Source organism: Tiliqua scincoides, chromosome 2 (genome assembly GCF_035046505.1).
Source record: "Tiliqua scincoides isolate rTilSci1 chromosome 2, rTilSci1.hap2, whole genome shotgun sequence".
Classification (NCBI taxonomy): Eukaryota; Metazoa; Chordata; class Lepidosauria; order Squamata; family Scincidae; genus Tiliqua; species Tiliqua scincoides.
In genome coordinates this window covers 94,457,089-94,476,523 of record NC_089822.1, presented here as the reverse complement: position 1 = coordinate 94,476,523, position 19,435 = coordinate 94,457,089, and the positions used below count along the sequence as shown (strand labels likewise).

Genomic DNA, 19,435 nt, shown 5'->3' with positions numbered 1-19,435 from the left:
TCTCAGAATTAGGATGAAAAATGTTCCTATTTTTGGTTTTGATGAATGGTCTGCAAAGGTTTTGATGAATGGTTTTCCTGGTTAGGCAAAGAAGGCAATATGTTTTATCTTCCATATCTTTCAGCCAGGCAGGAAATTTATTTTCATCTGATGCATGCTGAAGTTCCAATGGTTGGTTGGCAACCTTCAGTCTCAAAAGACTATGGTATAAGCCTACAGCACCCGGTATTCCCAGGTGGTCTCCCATCCAAATACTAACCAGGCCCAACCCTGCTTAGCTGACAAGATCAGACGAGATCAGGCATCTGCAGGGTAACAGTTGCTGCTTGTTTGAAGTTCCAAATACTACTCTGAACAAGACTTACTGAGGAAGAATCAAGTCCTCAGTCACCAAGCCTTTTAAGTCCTTAGGGAATGTCAACAAGCACCTGCATAGGTGTGATCCAACAAACATTATATACCTGGACTTTCAAAATTCTTTTCACAAAGTCCTTTATCTCTTAGATGAGTCCAGGTAGTCCCAGGATGAAAGAGGCCATGTGACTAAATTGGTGGAAAGTTTCACATTTTGCAGGCTGAAGGATCTCTTCAAGGTCCTAGACCCAAATGGAGACAGTTCTCAGTTCCTGGGTACAAGTTGGGAATGAGCAGGTGGGCAAAATCACTCCTGTAATGGGAATGTTTTATGGCTCAGGGAAGCGTTTTTCAACTGATGGTATGAGTACCAGTGTGCAAAGTGGTCCCAGTGACATGCACAACACCCACCACCTGGCAGCGAAACCGTGATGTAACAAACAGAGGTAGGAGGCTTGACTCAGCGTGCAGAGCTCCAGCATGCAGTTTTCACACACTTGAAAAAGTCCTCCCACCACCCCAAGCCTCTTACAGTTGTTTGTTATGTTGCATCAGGACCCCCAACCCACAAGTAACTGGCAATGACATCATCGCCAGTTCCTTTAGCTGGTACTTCCAATAGGTGGACCATGCAAAGTGGTGTGTCAGGGAACAAAGGTTAAGAAACTCTGGCCTAGGGAAATGCTCTGATCTACAGCTTGGGGCAGCTCAGCTGAACACAGAACATCTGTATGCAGAGCTGTGGGTTCCTGGTTGTAGTGTAGACTTCCTCTTGTTTGAGGATCCCTGGCCCTTGCTAAACTTTAAAGGTTCCCTAGGCTATTTTATCTGAGATGAAACAGTTGCCTGGACATTTCAACTCAGATAACTGGTAGGCCTATGCTGAAACAGAGCACTCAATTATTTTGCTGTGAACAAAGTAATCATCTGAATCGCTCTGATCCAGAGGCGAAGCTAGGTCATTTGACACCTGGAGCCCATAAATTTTTGTCACCCCATATGACTCAATTAATTATTAATAATTATTAATTATATTGTTTAATTAATTAATTCACTTTTTATACCACCCTTCCTCTAAGCAGCTCAGGGTGGTGTACATGGTTCCTCCCCTTATTTTGTCCTCACAACAACCCAGTGAGGTAGGTGAGAGAGATAGTAATAGTCATGTCATGGAATGAATAATAATAATAATGGCCAGAAAAATAAATGCAGTGAATATTTCCCCACAAGCAATGGATTAAATTATGCATCAAATGGTAAATAACATGATGGTATTATTCCTAAAAGCCACGATTTCCAGAATTTTGGTCACTAGGGTGTCACCCCCCACCCCGGATGTCTCATTGGCATGTTTTGAGTTAAGGCAGTGGTTCTCCAACTTTTAACACTGGGACCCACTTTTTAGAATGACAATCTTTCCACTATCCACCAGAAGTGATGTCATGGCTGGAAATGACATTATCAAGCAAAATAAAATAATTATAAATAATTAAATTAAAGAAAAACAGATAATTAAATAAGGGGAAGCTAACCCTGTTTTACCAAGTGAATTTTGTCTGTAGCCTGCCTGCAGTAACACCCCTCCCCAAATAAATCAGTGAGATTTTCAGCCCTCCCCAGTGCCCACCTTGCCAGTTCAAGCCTCTGGTTTATTCTTTGGGGGGTGCTGCTTTCTGGAGCATTTGTTGAGCTCCGCTTTCATCTGATTGGAACCATGCAGCTAGCCTTGCATTTCTCTTTGCCTGACTTGACCAGGAGCCAAGGCACATTTGCTTACATACAAGTAAACATAACCGTGTTACTTTCGCTTTCCATAGAGCTCAATACATTCGTCTGCTTGGAGGGAGGGACTTACTTTTTGGGTGTTTGGGGGGGGTTACTTTCATTGGATAGGAACCATTCTGGTGTCATTGGATTCATCTCAGCCTGCCCTTTCCAACTAACTATGGCAAGTTCACCTACTCGCGAGTAAACACGTGATATGGCTCAGTTTCATTTTCCACAGGGTTCAATGCATTTTTTGTTTCCAGTTTTTTTACCATAACGTTTGATAGAAAGGAGATATTTTAATCCTGTTTTTTGCACTGCATTCCGCTGGTAATTCCACATCCAACGGTATATAACGTGATGGGGTTACTTGTAACCTCCGCGATGTTAGCAATGTTGGGGCATTTGTGGTGTTACACCCCCTTAAGGGTGGGACCCAGGGCGGACCACCTCCGCCCCCTGCTAGCTACACCACTGCTTTGATCTGCTTCCTAGTACACCGAAAAGGTTGTGTGAATGGGCTGTACAACTGAATGGATGAAAGACTTGCAAGCTAGATTGTGAGTCCTCCATTATTTATCATAGGGAAAAAATGGAACCTGATTCCTGTAGTCTGTATAAGAGATGGTTCTCACTTTAGATTTTGCTCTAAGGTAGAAATATCCCAATGCAAAATACATAAGCCTTGTGTCAAGTCAGCGTGGCATATGTGAATAAAATATAGTGTCCCATTTAAAATATTCAAAAGCGGCAACCAGGGAAGATTCAGACAGTGTTTCCATGTATTTTAGAAGTGCATGAGCTTAATTTCACACGTGTTAGATTCATGCTTAAAGTTAGGCTTTATCTTACATATTCAGGCATCCATGCCTGGTTTGATCCTGGGATGGGCTACAGCTCAGTTCACACATGACAAAATTCCTATAAAGAAGTCACTTTTGTGTAAGAATTTGGATGAATGTTACCTGTTGATTACAGTGTGTGACAGGCCAACACTCTTGTAATTCATTTATACGTGCTATGTAGTATTCATAAATGTAAGATTACCCATGACAATCTACACTCTGGACTCAAGCAGAAGTTACTTCGATATAACAATTTCATCTTGCGTCTGGAGCCCTAAGACTACATTGCGCTGCGAACGTAACCAAGCAGGCTGCTTAAGATTCCCACTGAGCTGGCTGTCACAGCTATATTAATTTTCAGTAGCTTCAAAAAAAAGTTTGGAAGATCTCTTCCTCCAAGTAAACAATTTTTTCATACCTCCTATTGCAGTGACCTTTCATTTACTGCAGCTTATTAAATCAGAATGAACCAGCTTCATAAAAGAGCTCAGCATCAGGTCACCCCCATTTTTCCACCATCCCAAAGAAGTGGTACATACAACTGCTTATCTTTTCTTTACAGGCATACTAGCTTAGCTCTGAGCCCCGGGCAGAAAGTCTGTGTCTTATCTATAACAGAAAATTTGTGTTTGCTTTCTGCACCATTGCTGCTGCCACCAGCATCACTTAACCCACAAAGCTAGACCACGCTGTACACTCCTCACAATCAGCACACAAAAGCAGCTGTAACTCTCACAGACATATACAAGCTATCTTTTCATTGGGTGTCCCAAGTGGGTGCTTCAGAGTTTTGGATTTCAAAATCAGGGAAAAACGTTTGCCTTCCCACATTCTGAGGTCAGCTAATAAAGCCGTGCTCCATGTATGATCCCCATCTGAGGCTGGGCAGGCAGTTACAGGAGAGTGGGCTTTATCCTGCTGCCAAGAGAAGCTCTCAGAAGCTAATCTTGTTAGTAAAGCATTAGTGGCAGAAAGTCTTTAGTTTAGGCCAACTTTTGGACTGAGAGTCTTGTGTTATGATCTAACTCTGATTTGGTCTGCTGTTTGGGTTCTATCTGTCTGTCTTAGAATGTGTTGTTTCAGATGGAAAGAAACCATTAACAACTAATTGTAAGATGTTTTATTATTGACTGTTACGTAGGCTGATGGGTGTGACTAACCGATGTTGGTCTCAGATCAGACAAAGACAATGTGTAGGTTCTATTCCCAGTGATGTGGAAGGCAGGAGGAGCGCAACTCAGAACACTGCCCATTGCCACTTTGGATCTGCAGCTGCCAACCCTTCACCCCTGCACAAAAAAAAGCCTCTTACTGTCTCCTTGCACTGTTTCTTCAAATGCAGAACTTCCAGCTTTATTTAATGGGACCATGCTAATGAAAGAGCTCCTTCGTTCGTGCAGTCCCTGTAAAATCAAACAAGAAGTCCAGCACCTCCACGTTTGAAGAAATCTCATGAAGAGCATGGTAATGAGGCAGATGACATGCTTTTCCCTTGCTATTAGTGGGCGGAAAGTGGACCCAGGCAGCTCGCTTCTCTGATGGGCTGGGAGTAGGCACCCAAAGGGCACCCCAAAGCCACTGCTGTCTTGCCCCTCCACAATGACAACTGATGCAACTGACATCACCAAGCCTTTCAGATGGACTATCCCTGGTAGAAACTGCTTTTTTGTAGTCTGATCCTGTTCAATATCTAGGTGGGCAAATCACGTGGATGGTGGGTAAATCCCATACACTATCCAAATATCAAAATGCAAAGCTGAAGATGACCACTTTACAAAAATCTAAAGCCCCTCTATTACCTTTATTGAGAAAGGTCCTTGGAGAATTTTCAGGTTATACTGACAAAAAAAAATGCAGAGATATGTGTTAAGATTCACATAAAATGGACATATGTGGCAATGCAACCGCTTATTCTTCCACAAATGCCAAAAACAATTTCTATTTTCAGGCCAAGAAACTACTCCTGGGCTATTTAGAATATTTTACCTTATGTAGGTTTTGCTGGTGGCTAAATGGGTTGTTATTTTCCTCCGGAACACATTAATGTGCAACTCAATGAAATAAATTAGCGATGTGACTATCTTTCAGTTGCCCTGCAAGGCTACTTGCCCAACACCACCAATCTTTCTGTGGAATGAGCAGCCATGGGGCATTCCACAGAAGCATCTCTATATTTATATTAACACTTTCAACAGAATCTTTTCATTTCATCTAAAATTCATGTGGGAGAGGAGTGGAACTGGGATCAAAATCGCTGGAGGGACAAAGTACTAAAGCTCCCATTTCACAGCCCTTCTACTGTTGTTATTTTTTAAAAACTCCCACCACTCTGAAGCCAAACTGCATGATTACAGCAGATCCAGTTTGGCCTTAAGTGACTATTGTTATATAAACAATGAAACAGGCTTAAGTAATCAGTATGCTTGTCAATGGTACAAATCCTTTAGCTTAAAATAAAAAAGGGAGTGACTCTTTCACCTATTAGGATTACAATGATGACATTAAAACTTCCACAAAGGGTTGAAACCATTCCTTTTTATTTATTTAAATGTATTTATTTAAAAGATTTATACACCGCCTTTCTAAAACCCAAAGCCTGGCTTTCCATTCTTAATTTGTTGCTTTTGGATTTTGCAGTTGTACAGTATTATGTTGTGAGTGGACTATTCTTTGTGATTTTTATGATTATTGCACTTTGTATTCCACTCCTATTGTGACATTTTCCTGTTTTCTGCTCCATTTATTCAGGGAGAAAGGTAGGGTATGAATAATTTAAATAAATAAATGCTTAGCATTTACATAGTTCCTAAGTGAAACCTCAGATACCAGACCCACAGATTGGGGGGGGGGGGGGCCTCCTGTATATCAAAGAATAGGCTTTTAAACTTTGCAGGGAATCTCTCACTTACAGAAATGCCTTTATGTGTATGTATATACCTCTTTCTGTGATTTACAATAACGCCACTAAGTGGCAGGTACAGCTTTTGTCCCCCTTGCATATCGTTGCAGGATACTCTCTTTAACAAAGTGCTGGAAATACAGAAGCCCCTCCATCCTTTGCATTTGGTCACTGCTAAAGCAGCATTCTAAGTCTCTTTGCGGATGCAAATGGCTTACATACGATTGACTATGAAGTTATGTACATGCTTAACTTGTTTTGCCAAATCAGTGCCTGAGGCCTCAGCTATGTGAAATATCTACTCACACTTGGCTCTGACCGACACATTGCTGACACTGTTCTGAAGCTGTCGCATTAACGAGCCCTTTACTTCAAATGCTCATCCTAGGCGGAAGCGAGGCATTAAACATAAAGGGAAAATTTATCGAATAACAGTGACTTGATACTAATTCTGGCAGAGAACGGTCTTTATCATAAAAAGGAATTGTCACCTAGTCATCCATCCATAAAACAAGAGTGTCCGGTTCAGCAATGCCACCTAGTATTTTTTCACACAGTCTACACATTGACACTTCTTGTGGAGGTGCTTCAGTGGCCTCCCTGAGGCAGATCACTCTACGCAAATTAGGCCTGCACAACATGCATCCATCAAGCCCAACACATTCCACCAGCTGTGTATAGTAGCCCACTAGGGCTTGGCAAGCTTTTTGTTTTGATTGCCTGCTTGGGACTGCAGACACTGAGGGGCCGTTAAGCATCTGGCAGGACACAATCAATGGGTTGCGTTCAGCTTGGCAGGTCACTAGAGTTGCAGGCCTGACCCATTTCATTATGCCAGCTAGGCCGTTTTTAATACTGTATAGCCTTGTAATTCTTACTTGACTAGGATGCTGATGTTCAAACCATCCCATTGTCATAAGCAGCATTAATTTTAATGGGTTGGCATCAGTAGTGAACTGTGGAGATGAGCCTGAATGGTTTTCTCTGCAAACCAGTACTCTTTTGGTGCCTCTGTCTTTTGTGTTGACTTTCAAATGCACTGAAGGCCCAATTCTATCCAACTTTTCAGCACCAATGCAGCCTCAATTAGACTATATAGGGGGGGGAAAAACTAATGGGGCCCTATATACAGGATTGTGAAAGGGTGGTCCTGAAAAGGAAACGGGAAATTACTTCAGGCAGCACACCTTTAGGGCCCAACCCTATCCAACTTTCCAGCACTGATGCAGCCACAAGGATCCCTTAAGGAGGCCTCCGTGACTGGCCCCCACCTCAGAATGCAGCGCACACCCCATTGGCGTGCTATATCAGTGCTGTAAAGTCAGATAGGATTGAGCCCTTAATCCAGTCATTTTCAATCACTGTGCCGTGGCACACTGGTGTGCTGCAGATGGTCTGCAGGTGTGCCACTAGAGTTTGGGGGAGGGTCATTTGTTAGCAGGGCCACTGGGAGATGTGACTTGCTGTCAACGGTGTGCCTTGTCAATTATCAAAAAACTGATGGTGTGCCTTGACAATTTTAGTACCTTTTCAGTGTGCTGTAAGATGAAAAAGGCTGAAAATCGCTGCCTTAACCACACTCCCCACTGAAAGAACAGCAGTGAAATGCTGCTAAGTAGCTATATTTTATCTGTTTTTCAGTGTAATTTTGTGTGATTCTCAAAGTTTTGGACATTACCACCCCTCCCTCTGCAGCTTTTCTGTTAAACCAGGGATGCCCAAACCCCGGACAGGGGGCCATTTGTAGCCCTCAGGGACTCCCAATCCGGCCCACAGGAAACCCCCGAGTCTCCAAATAAGCCTCCAAAGCCTTACTGGAGTCCATGCTGGCCCAACACAACTGCTCACAGTGCAAGGTTGACTGTTTGATGTCTTGCATGAGCTGGAGGTCAAGGGTTCCCTCCATTGCTTTCTGTTTCACATCTGTAAAGCAGCAGTGGCACTGAAGGAAAGGCCAGCTTTGCTTTGTGCAAGGCCTTTTATAGGCCTTGAGCTATTGCGAGACCTTCATTCAGTCATATAAGTTCCACCTCTAATATATTCATTTAAGTAAATTTATTCAAATTTTAAATGTAAATCGATTCTCTTTTGGCCCTCCTGCCAAAAAGTTTGGGCACCTTTGGTCTATTCCAAAGGTGCCCAAACCCCGGCCCAGGGGCCACTTGCAGCCCTCGGGGACTCCCAATCTGGCCCACAGGGAACCCCCAGTTTCTAATGAACCTCTGGCACTCCAGAGACTTGCTGGAGCCTCTGCTGGCCCAACACAACTGCTCTAAGTGTGAGGGTGACTGTTTGACCACTTGCATGAGCTGTGGTACGAGGGTTCTCTCCACTGCTTGCTGTTTCACATCTGTGATACAGCAGCGGCAGTGAAGGAAAGGCTGGCCTTCCTTTATGCAAGGTCTTTTATTGGCCTTAAGCTATTGCAAGACGATCATTCATTCATATAAGTTCCATCTCTAATATATTCATTTATGTAAATTTATGTAAATCTTTATTCAAATTTGAAATGCAAATTAATACTTTTTTCCACAGTAGCTCTTTGGTCCATGGGGGCATGTCAAGCCCAGGTGGGGTACAAAGGATATCAGCAGCACCACTGTCACCAATATCCATCTCTGCCCTCCCCAACACACCTCCCAGCAGCCCCAATTTTCACCCCAACCTCCTTGCCCACAGCCCACCCCCCTGTACCAACTCACCTCTTCCAGCAGTGGCTGAGTGCTCCAGTGGCACGTGCTCACAGTCACCAGCCTTTTACACTATTGCTGCAGGCCCAGCACCAAGAGAGTGGACCTTCCACTGATGGCTGTCAGCAGAAGGCACCCATAGGATTGGGCTGTTAGTGTTTTCCCAAAGACTGCAACTTCAGGTAGCTGCCTCACCTAGACTAATGGTAGGGCAAACCTTGCAACAAGCCTAACTAGAACTGTATGAGAATGATAAGCGAATGCTTTTCTCCCTCTCCTGATTCATACAGCACCAGAAAAATTGGACTCTGTGCATGTTTCCTCTTATTAGCACTGGGGATGTTTTCTTTCTCTCCTACAGCATGTGGCCTTCCACTGTTCCTTACTCCCCTGATGTTCCTGAAGAGCAGAAGCAGCATGAGCACCAAAACTGTAATAGAAAAGGAAATTTTCTTCTGCCTGCAACTGCAAAGTGTGTATTAGACAGCTGCCTAATAATTATCAGTATGGATGGGTGAAACCCAGCCAGGGCAATTTTGCAGATGAATTAGGAATTACATTTCCAGAGCTCTACGGTTCTTTGGCAGATTGAAATGGAGTCCTTGCCAGCTTTCACAAGTCCCTGCAGTACATATAATGACATCATCGGTGTAAAATGATTACTAGAGCCTCATGGCCAAACTTTGGTGAGCATGCAATCAATTGACCCATTCTCCACCCGCTACTGAACCCATCATGTCATCCTCCACAGCTAGAGTGGGAAAGGGAGACTATGACTCAGCCTGTGCAACATTTAACCTATGCAATGGCCATGAATGTTCCCACTGCCTTCACCATTGCACCTGCTATAGGATTTAACTCATTTCTGCCCAGCCCACAGGTGTACATATTTGATCCCTGTTGCATATATGCAGTGCTGGGCAGAAATAGCTTAATTCCCATGGTTCTGTGCATATCTGAAAGCACTATGTATATAGAGAAACATTCAGGGCATCTGGGCAAGCTGTACCCTGTTTAACATGGATAGGTTGCCAACCACTGGTCTAGGATTGCCAGCCCTCCAGAACTGCTTTGAAATCTCTAGGAATCAGCATCAATCCCCAGGTGACTACTGAAAGCAATTCTGAAGATTTTTTACAAGAGCACCATTACATCATATTGGAAAGAAAATCTTCAGGAATAGCTTCAAACAGCATTAGAAGGCCACACGGGCCCCTGAGATTGCAAGGGCGTGAGAGAGTGCCCAATATATGCCGAGCAGCATTCAGTTACCTCCCTAGACATCTCTTAGAGTTGGCAAACACTGGAGATGGTACTGGCATGCACCAGTGTCTAGAGCAGCGGTTTTCAACCGCTGTGCTGCAGCACACCGGTGTGCCGCGGGGCCAGAGGAAGCAGGCAGCAGCCGCGCGCACCGGGAGAAGCGGCTGCTTTGACCCTCAGGCGGCAGCCTGTGAAAAAGGAGAAGCCGCGGCTGCTTTGTATCTCCTGCTGCTGAGCGAGAGGAAGGCTACAACCCGATCCTCATTGACCTGGGAGTAAGCCCCATTGACTATTATGGAGCTTACTTCTGCGTAGACACGCCTAGGATTGGGTATCAAGTCCGCCCCACATGCTGAATGGGCAGCTGGAGAAGCCCGTGGAGTGAGTGAGAAGGAGAGAAGCAGGAGCAGGCAAGCAGGTTGGAAGGGAGCGTGTCTGCTGAGGCAACCAGCCCAAGATCTGGCTGGCCTGGCGAAGGGTCCATGAAAGCCCCTTTTCCTGCCACAGTTGCCTGCAACTGCCCAAGGCAACCCTCCCTGCCTTGCCTTTCGCCTTTTAGAGGAAGGGCTTTGGGCCACAATCCTATCCACACTCACCTGGGAGTAAGCCCCATTGACTATTATGAGGCTTACTTCTGAGTAGACAAGCCTAGGATTGGGTATTAAGTTCAGGCAGAGCGATCAGGAGTGAGAACAAGGGAGGTAGGAGCAGGCAAGCAGGTAGGAAGCAAGGGAGTCTGCTGAGGCCACCAGTCCAAGAACTGGCTGGCTAAAAGGGTCCTGGTGCCAGAGTTTGCCTGCAACTCCCAAAGCGACCCTCCCTGCCTTGTCTTTTGCCTTTTAGGGGAAGGGCATTGGGCCACAATCCTATCCACACTCACTTGGGAATAAGCCCCATTGACTATAGTGGGGCTTACTTCTGAGTAGGCATGTCTAGAATGGGCACTCTTTTTTCTTAAATTCAGGAGCAGGCAATTGGCTCTTCTCCCCACCCCACTCCCTTCCACAGGCACATTCCCCTCCCAAATCTCATAATCGCAGTGAGCATCTCTCTTACTGTCCCTCCCTTCACTCCTCCGCACCTTTCAAAGGTCCAGAATCACTTTCTTCACATTCTCCCTCCCCCCCACTCCAGCTGAATTCTGCACTTCTTTCAATCATGCATCTTCATTGCCCCTCACCCCACACCTTTCCACTATGTGCTAATTCTGACCTCTCTTTGCCAACTCTTTCTGGCATAACACTTTAAAAACAACATTTTCCAGATCCTTTCCAGAATCACATATACTTTCCTCTCCAAACTTGTGAGTCTTTGGCTGCAATCCTAACCACACTTTCCTGAGAGTAAGCCCCATTGAACAAAATAGGGCTTACTTCTGAGTAGACCTGGTTAGGATTGTGCCCTTTGTCATGTAATGATTTAATTGTCATGTAATGATTTAATTGTCAGTGTGCCATGAGCTGGAAAAGGTTGAAAATGGCTGGTCTAGAGCATTTTGGTCTCCAGAGCCCTTCCCACTCCTAACAATGGCCTCTGGGAACCCCAGAGCTCCAAGGAGTACACACTGAGAAACTTTGGTCTAGAGATTACTGAACAGTTCCATAGGGGCTTGTAGCCATTGTGAAACAAAATGTGCCTGGGAAGAACCTCTAAATCCCACATTAATTGCATGTTTACTGGTATTTAGTTGCATCTAATTGCTATCAAAGTGTTATTAATATAGCTCAAAGTGCTTTGCATACAACAACCCTATGGGGCAGGCTGGAAATGGAACCCCATTGTTACAGTCTGAGTAGGGAGAAACAGAGAAAATGGCTTATCAAGGGCCACCCAGAGAGTACAAGGCTGAGGTGACATTTTAACTGGAAGTTTCCAGCTTAGTCATTAAACGACTACACTATGAACCACTCATTTCTGATATGGTGATATTTTTAATGTAATCCATCTATTAATAGAGAAACTGGTGACAAACTATACATTAGTCCAAGACATTTTGTACGTAAAGGAAAGTGCTTTCCTGATAAATGTAGTACTTGAAAGCACGGAGACCTCTTTTTTAATTTTGAAAGTAACACAGCATCTGTTTGCTGCTTTTCCAGCTCCAGTTCCAGCTTTGCCTGCCTCCTTGGCATTTAGGAGGCATTGGCTTCACCTTCTTTGAATGTAGCCAAACATCGCTTGCAATAGCTTTCTGTGTCAATCTCCAAATTTTGTTCTGAAAATGGTCGCATCAAGTCATGACAAATGATGCGTTGTTAAGATATTTAAGAATGGTGTCAAACAACAGACTTCTCTTAATTACGTGAATATTTAATTACCCAACCATTTATTGCTTTCAACTCCCTGGAAAGACCCAGGACATAAAGATTGTAGAAGTTACAAGCACAACTTAACCAAGAGCTGCCTCTCATTATTGGCCCAGCTAGACCTAGGACCACTCCTAAGGAGATCTGAGGAGACAGTACACAGCACTGAAAACCTGTGAGCCAGGAGGTTTGAAAAGCTATCATTGTAGGCAGAGCAGATGTTTCTGATATTGAGTAGAGTTTGCCTTTCACAGACTCATGTAAATGCCTCCCAAAGCCACAAGTAGATAAAAATATGATGGTTGTAAGAATATGTGTAAAAAAATTATAAGCAATTTTGAACAAGTACTATATAAGTACAGTATCAATAATATTTATATAGAGTAATATACTATATTATATACAGTACTAAGCATGACCATCAGGGGTCCTTCTGGATTTCAAAAGAGGCAGAATTCAGGCTAGATTTGGGAACTTTTCCTAGGTTGATCACTTTTTAAATGGAGGTGGACGGTCGTCACTGTTTTTACAGGTCTGTCCAGGGTGTCAAAGCGGTATTGCATTATTATTCACTCATATTATTAAATTATTTAAAATATCAACCCTTCCTTCACGGACCTCAGGGCAATTTACAAGGTTTTACCTTCCCTGTTTTAATCCAGCAACAACAACCCTGGGAGCTAGGTCACTACTATAAGTGGAAGTAGCGGCAAAAAGCACCCAGGAAGAATGGGAGGAACTCCTGCTTCATTGGTATGTTTATGTTCTCCGGGTTGAAGCTTGGTAAACCTAGCTAGATCTAGAAATTTACAGGACCAAAACCCCTAATGGAATCTGTATTCAAAAACTGACAAGAGGATTATCCTGTCGACATTCAACCCTCTCTGTTAGAAAGCACACCTTATTCACTGCTACAACCCTTAGTATTTCTCCTTAGAAGAACAGCAACATTAGGTGAGACCTTAGGTCACCCTGTGAGTTTCATGGCTGAGGAGGGATTTGAACCTCAACTTTGGAGGCAAACCTGTACACACTTACCTGGGACTATGACCAACTGAGCTCTGAGCAGATTGGGCCTTTGGTCTTAACACCCTGGCCAACACACCACACCAGCTTTCCAACCTACCACTTTCACAGTTCAAAATGCTTGGTTGAAACTGTCAATTGTGGTAATGGCAACGAAGGACAAAGAAGGAATATCTGAATTTTTTCCCACCATCCAACAGATGATCGGAGTTCTCATAATGACAGTACCAAGCAACCATCTTTGTTATGCTGCATTTTACATACAGTATGTATTAACCCAACAAAGGGAACTATGCATACCTACTCTAGGTGCTGAATGTTCCCACCACCATATTGACACCATGATCTAGTTCAGTGGTTCTCAAACTTTTAGCACTGGGACCCACTTTTTAGAATGAGAATTTGTCAGGACCCACCAGAAGTGATGTCATCAAGCAGGAACATTTTTCACAATCCTAGGTTGCAATCCTACCCAGACTTACCCAGGAGTAAGTTCCATTTACTATCATTGTTAAAAGCACATACATAGTAGCCTATTCAAAGTACAGATGTGTAACATTTACCCAAAAGCAGTCACATACCATACCATATACCATTGTCTAATACATTAAAAATAAAATATTGAATGGTGGTGACCCACCTGAAATTGGCTTGCGACCCACTTAGTGGGTCCCGACCCACAGTTTGAGAAACACTGGTCTAGTTCATAATTAAACTTGTAAAAAGATTAGCTACCTGGATATGCTCTAGATCAGTGGTTCCCAAACTGGTGGGTCATGACCCACCAGGGGAACCAGAAGCAGGGCATTCCCCCATAAGGGAGTGGCCCTGCTCTGATGGAAGTGGCAGCACCACAGGGATTGGTGGCTCTCAAGGGCTCTCAAGGTAAGTAAAAACTTACCTGGGGGAGCAGCACTAACACCCCCCCCTCTGATCTCTTTTGCAACTGATGTAAAAAGCCCTTACCTCCAATCTAAAGCTATTTACTGTTTTCCCACAAAAAACTGGAAGTAGCTTTAGATTGGAGATAAGGGCTGTTTACATCAGTTGCAAAAGAGATCAGAGGGGCCTGCAAGCCTCCAGGACTCTGCAGGAGGCCAGTGCTTCTTCCCCAGGTAAGTAAAAAAGCCCCTTTGAAGTGGCAGCACCACAATCCCTGCAACGCTGTCGCTGCCCTCCTCCTTGCCCAACACTTACCTGATTCCCAACTTCCCTATAGGAATTTGGGAATCACTACTCTAGATCAGGGGTGTCCAAACATTTTGACCGGAGGGCCGCATCATCTCTCTGACACTGTGCGAAGGGGCCAGGAAAAAAAATTAATTTATATTTTAAATTTGAATAAATTTACATAAATGAATATACTAGAGATGGAACTTATATGAATGAATGAATGAAGGTCTTGCAGTAGTTCAAGGCCTATAAAAGGCCTTGCACAAAGCAAGGCCAGCCTTTCTTTCACTGCCACTGTTTCATCACAAACGTGAAACAGTAAGTAGTGGAGGGAGCCCTCATCCCACAGCTCAGGTGAGAGGTCCAACAGTCGTCCTCATACTGGGAGCAGTTGCGTCGGGCCAGCATGGGCTCTAGCAAGTCTCCAGAGGGCCAGAGGCTCATTGGAGACTGGGGGCTTCCTGCAGGCCGGACTGGGAGCCCCCGAGGGCTGCAAGTGGCTCCCGGGCCAGGGTTTGGGCACCCCTACTCTAGATTACTGCAGATTGCAAATTATTCTAGATTGAAAATTATTCTGCAGCCCACCCTACCCCTGTTTATGAATCACTTAGCATCTGGACCCCTTCAAATGCCTAAGAATTTCATCCCTTTGGCACCAATTTCCAAGTTCAGGCCTTTCACCCAGGTTCCAAAACAGATACCAAAAAAAACCTGATATTTCAAACCTGGTAATCCTACTTGCCTACTACAGAGTTTGCCAGCAACTTGTACAGCATCCTTACCCAATCCAAAAGGGAATTCAGCCTGGTTTGCACAAAGACTGGCCTTACTGGATCAAGACAACTGGCTTATATATGGGTCTCATACCAACTTCCATTCTAGCTGTTCCAGAAATATTAACATCTTGGATACAGCCCTCTAGCCCCCATACCATACTGCAACTGACAATCCAATCCTAGCCCCCTCTCCTGCTTGTGCAGCTACACCAAAAACAGGTGTGTGTAATGGGGGAGGGGAAGTTCAGGAGGCTGTGGAAGGGAAAGGGGATTTAAATCCCCTTATACTTTCACAAGCTTCCTGCTTATCAATGAATCTCCTTGGACCTGTGCCAGTTCTGCAGCTGTTGCAAGTCCAAGGAGAGAAAAGGAGCGGGGAGACTTCCCACAGAAGGGATAGGATCCAACACGCTTCTTTGCTGCCGGATCCATCCCTTCCTGCAACCTGCCTGTCCTGTTCCATCTCCTCCCTTCCCGGTTTTGCCCTCCCGCCTCCCTTGATGTCCTATCTGCCCTGGCAGGTCCAGGGTGCTCCTTCGGCAGCCATGAGAAGGCTCTGACTTAAATAGTTCTATATTTTTCCACCCTTCACCTGTAGAGTAGTTCCATTTCTCTCCCCTTTCTCTGTTGTTCCCCCTGTAACATTTTTAAACTATGTAGAAATTAAGCCATGTATGACCTGGGAAAATAAACAAAAACAATTTCTAGATTTAAGCCCCTTCTACAGAGCTAGCCCATTCATGTGGTCAGCTGAAGCTGTCACCTCACAAGGCAGACTGGTTGGGGTCATCTCTGTGTACTTACTTGCCTCCTCTGCTCCTTCAACATCCTGAACTAGAAAAGGAAACAGGGAATGGAAAAGGAAGAGGAAAGGTGAAGGGGAAGAGAGTGCTGAGCTAGAACATTGGAGGGGGGGATCAGCAGAGACTGGCACATCATCAGGTTCAAGGGGCCAGCGTTTTTCATGCCACCTCAGGCATCAGGAGGTATTGGGCCAGTCCTAGGCACAGGTATAAAAGTACTGACTGGATCCACCTCCCCTCTAATCTTAGTAACAATTCAAAATCAGCTGACTTTGAGATACGAGATCTCGCTCAAATTATTCACTAGTATTCTATCATCTGCCTTTTCGATCCCCAGCAGTGATGGGATCTTAGATGTATCTACCCATCAGTAGCTGACAAAGAAAAACAGAGTAAGGCTCGTTCACCGAACCTGAGTTGTATTGTCCTGTTTTCCAATACAGAGTAGGCAGGTGTGCCCAGCTGGAATCCCACAGGGTGCTTCTAGATTTCCCATCTCCACTTGACTATGTCAGTGACTCATAAGTGAGAATGACAGCTTGGTCAGTGTTTGGTCCTCAGGTTTTGCTGACTATGTTGTGGATTTTGTCCTTCCCCCTGGCCTGTGAAGAACCTTCACTTAGGTATTTTAGGGTGGATTATTCCTGGAAAGGATCATGACAGGTTTCTCCCTTCACTTAGCTCCCATCATAATGCCACCTCTCTTTCTTTCAAATGCCTCCTCAATTAGGAGTGGCCCATCCATGGGGCCAATGGAAGTGGTAGCCTCAGGCAGTACAATGGGCACCCTTCTCTGTCTGCCAACTTAACTTCCATTGCTGCTTCTCTTCCTTCCACTTCCTGGATTGAAAAATGAAAAGGAATACAGGGAGGATGAGGAAATGTGAAGGGAAGGGAAGCACTGAGCTAAAAGTGGCAGAGGCTGGCACATCATTGGGTAAGGGCATTTGGCATGCTCTCTCAGGCATCAAGTGATCTTGGGCCAGCCCTGGATCTGTCCTGTCATTCTTTGTAGGATGTCATGGGATTTGGGGTACTTCCTGTCATATTCATTATTTCCCCCTTTTTCAAACCTTAGAAAGTCATGTTTATTCTTTGAAAATAAATAAAAATTTGAAAGAAAGAACAATCAAATAATTGCAATATATTAAATCAACTTTTGATTCAATATTTTGCACAAAGAGGCTCAGATTGGTTCTAAAACATTTTGATTGTTCCCCCACAAGATTGTTTCAATAAATGGATCTTACAGTGTGCACATTAAAGACTTGTTTCATGTTCTCACATTCTGAAATAGGAATCCTTTAACTTGCTCAATCTGTGCTCTGTTTTGATGAGCAAAGTATTAAGTCATTATTTGGAAAGGGAGCAGAGAGCTGAATATAGAAAACCTCCAAACAATTAGGGGCTCTGCTTTACCCCACTTCTGTTTTTACCACTCTGGATATATGTGTGTAAAATCCTTTGCTTAAAGAAAATGTTACATTTCCATATTTGCAACAAGAACGGTTGTAAACCAAATTTAAAAACAAAATAGGTATTAATAAATGATTATAGCCCTTTTCAATGAGAAAAGTACTTTGCAAGTGTTACTGTATTTTTCTCCACAGCAACCCTGTCAGGTAGGCTACTATTTCTCCAATTTTACAGATGGGGACCTGAGGCAGAGTGAGACCAAGACTTGCCTAAGGCCTTTGAATGAAACAGTGACTGATATAGGTTCAAGCAAGTCTGTCAGACCTACAAAGTTTTATCCCAAATTATAGTGGCTCTTACATTTCTTTAGAAATCTGTTGAAAACTTTCACAATGTCATGCTGCAACTATGTTAGAGTAGTTATAGTTTCCTTCTTTTAATACAATCTAGATTTCAATGTTCCTGTATATATACTGTTAACTCCATTGCATCACTTCTATACAAGTTATTGCTGCTCTAAATAATTCAATTGTAATTATACATTCATGTTTATATCATTGATTTATATCCAACTGGATCCACCACTTAACACTATGTCAAATATTTGAATCTATGTTTATATAGCGTAAGCACAATTGGAATATATCAGATTAAATCCAAGTACTATACTATACCTTAACTGCAGAGTGAGCCAAGCTTCCTGTCTCAATCTAGTTAATACGCTTGCTTACTTTTTTCTTAAAAACCATCACTCACTCAGGACTTTTTGTTACCGAAATAAAAAAATAACAGGAAAAATATTGACACAAAACTCGTTAATCTCCCTCATCCATCGCTGAGCATTCTTAAATCTCATTCAGTTTTCTCTCATCCCATAATATAGCTAGACGCACATCCTTTTCTTTTAGGAAGCTAGCATTGCATATTTGCAGCCATCATAGTCTCTCTGTTCGATGACCAAAATACTGATAAGCCTGTTCACACAGGGACAGGGTGATTAGCTGTCATAACCACCAAAGAGGACCAGGCACCCCAAAATGTAGGACATACAAGGAAAAACGTAGGACGTGGCTAAATAAAAGCAAAAAACACATAAATTGATTCCATGGGGTTCATTTAAACCCGATAGTTCTGAATTTAGTAAGTATTATCTTACATACAATTTATTACAGATAATTTATTACAACAAGGCTATGGGCTGCCTGCAAGGGGCCCGTTCACAGGGAAAAGGAGAACACTGGTGAGCCCAATCCTACGCATGCCTATTCAGAAATAAGTCCCATTATAGTCAATGGGTTTTACACTCAGGTAAGCGTGGATCAGACTGCAACCTCAGTTCTTTCCCAGGACACAAGGTTTTAAAAAAAGAGGACTTGTCCTGGAAAAAGAGGACACCTGGTCACCCTGCACAGGGAGTAGCCACAGATATAGAGAGAGCGCAACTCTGATGCATCTTTTGAACCACATTGGTGTTTGTCCCACCAGGGTCCAAAGAAATCAGATCGATGCCAGAAGTCCCACAGCAGGGTGTCATTGGGAAGGCTGGCCCCGCTTTCCCCCCCACGGAGCCTGCAGCCCCAGGGAGCACAGCTGAAAAGCCCCAGAAAAGTTTCTGCCTGCCTCTCTCCAGCAGGGCCCTGCCTGCTGCTGCTCCAGCCCCAGGCGAGCCCAGCACGCACGTACCTTTCAGGAAGGACAGGAAGAAGGATGCCCAGAGGCACCAGCCGGAGCACAGCCAGCCCAGGCACCTCTCCGCCAGCATCTTGTCCAGCCACCGGCAGCGCGCGGGGGGGGGGCGGTCTAAGCAGGCGCCAGGCACGCAGAGGCAACTCTTCCAGGGAGCTGGTGGGGGGCGAAGAGGGACGGTGGTGATGGTGGCGGTGGCAACGAGGCAGCCAGCCGGGTTCCTTCCAGCGGAAGAAAGCGCATTGGCCCCCCAACTGCGCCTTGATGGCGCGCAAGGAGAACTCAGCCCTGCGAGCGCCGGGCTGTGGCGACAGGCTCCCTGCCCTCGCGCCTTGCCCAGTGCCTGGCGGGGAGGGAAGGGGCGGGGCGGGGACCGCCCGCCAGAGCTGGCCTGTCCACGTTCCCGGAGCGGCACGTCAGCCGCGTGTCTC

The 19,435-nt window shown here is 44.5% G+C and overlaps 1 protein-coding gene across 1 annotated transcript in view; it reads right to left on the bottom strand.

Annotated features, from left to right (window-relative positions):
* LOC136640827 (neuronal acetylcholine receptor subunit alpha-7-like) overlaps positions 1-19,080 on the bottom strand; it is a 106,213-nt gene extending 87,133 nt beyond the window's left edge. The window contains exon 1 of the mRNA XM_066616176.1: positions 19,002-19,080. Within this exon, the coding sequence (XP_066472273.1) occupies positions 19,002-19,080 (79 nt within the window). The remainder of the gene's footprint in view (positions 1-19,001) is intronic.
* Between the last annotated feature and the right edge of the window lie 355 nt (positions 19,081-19,435).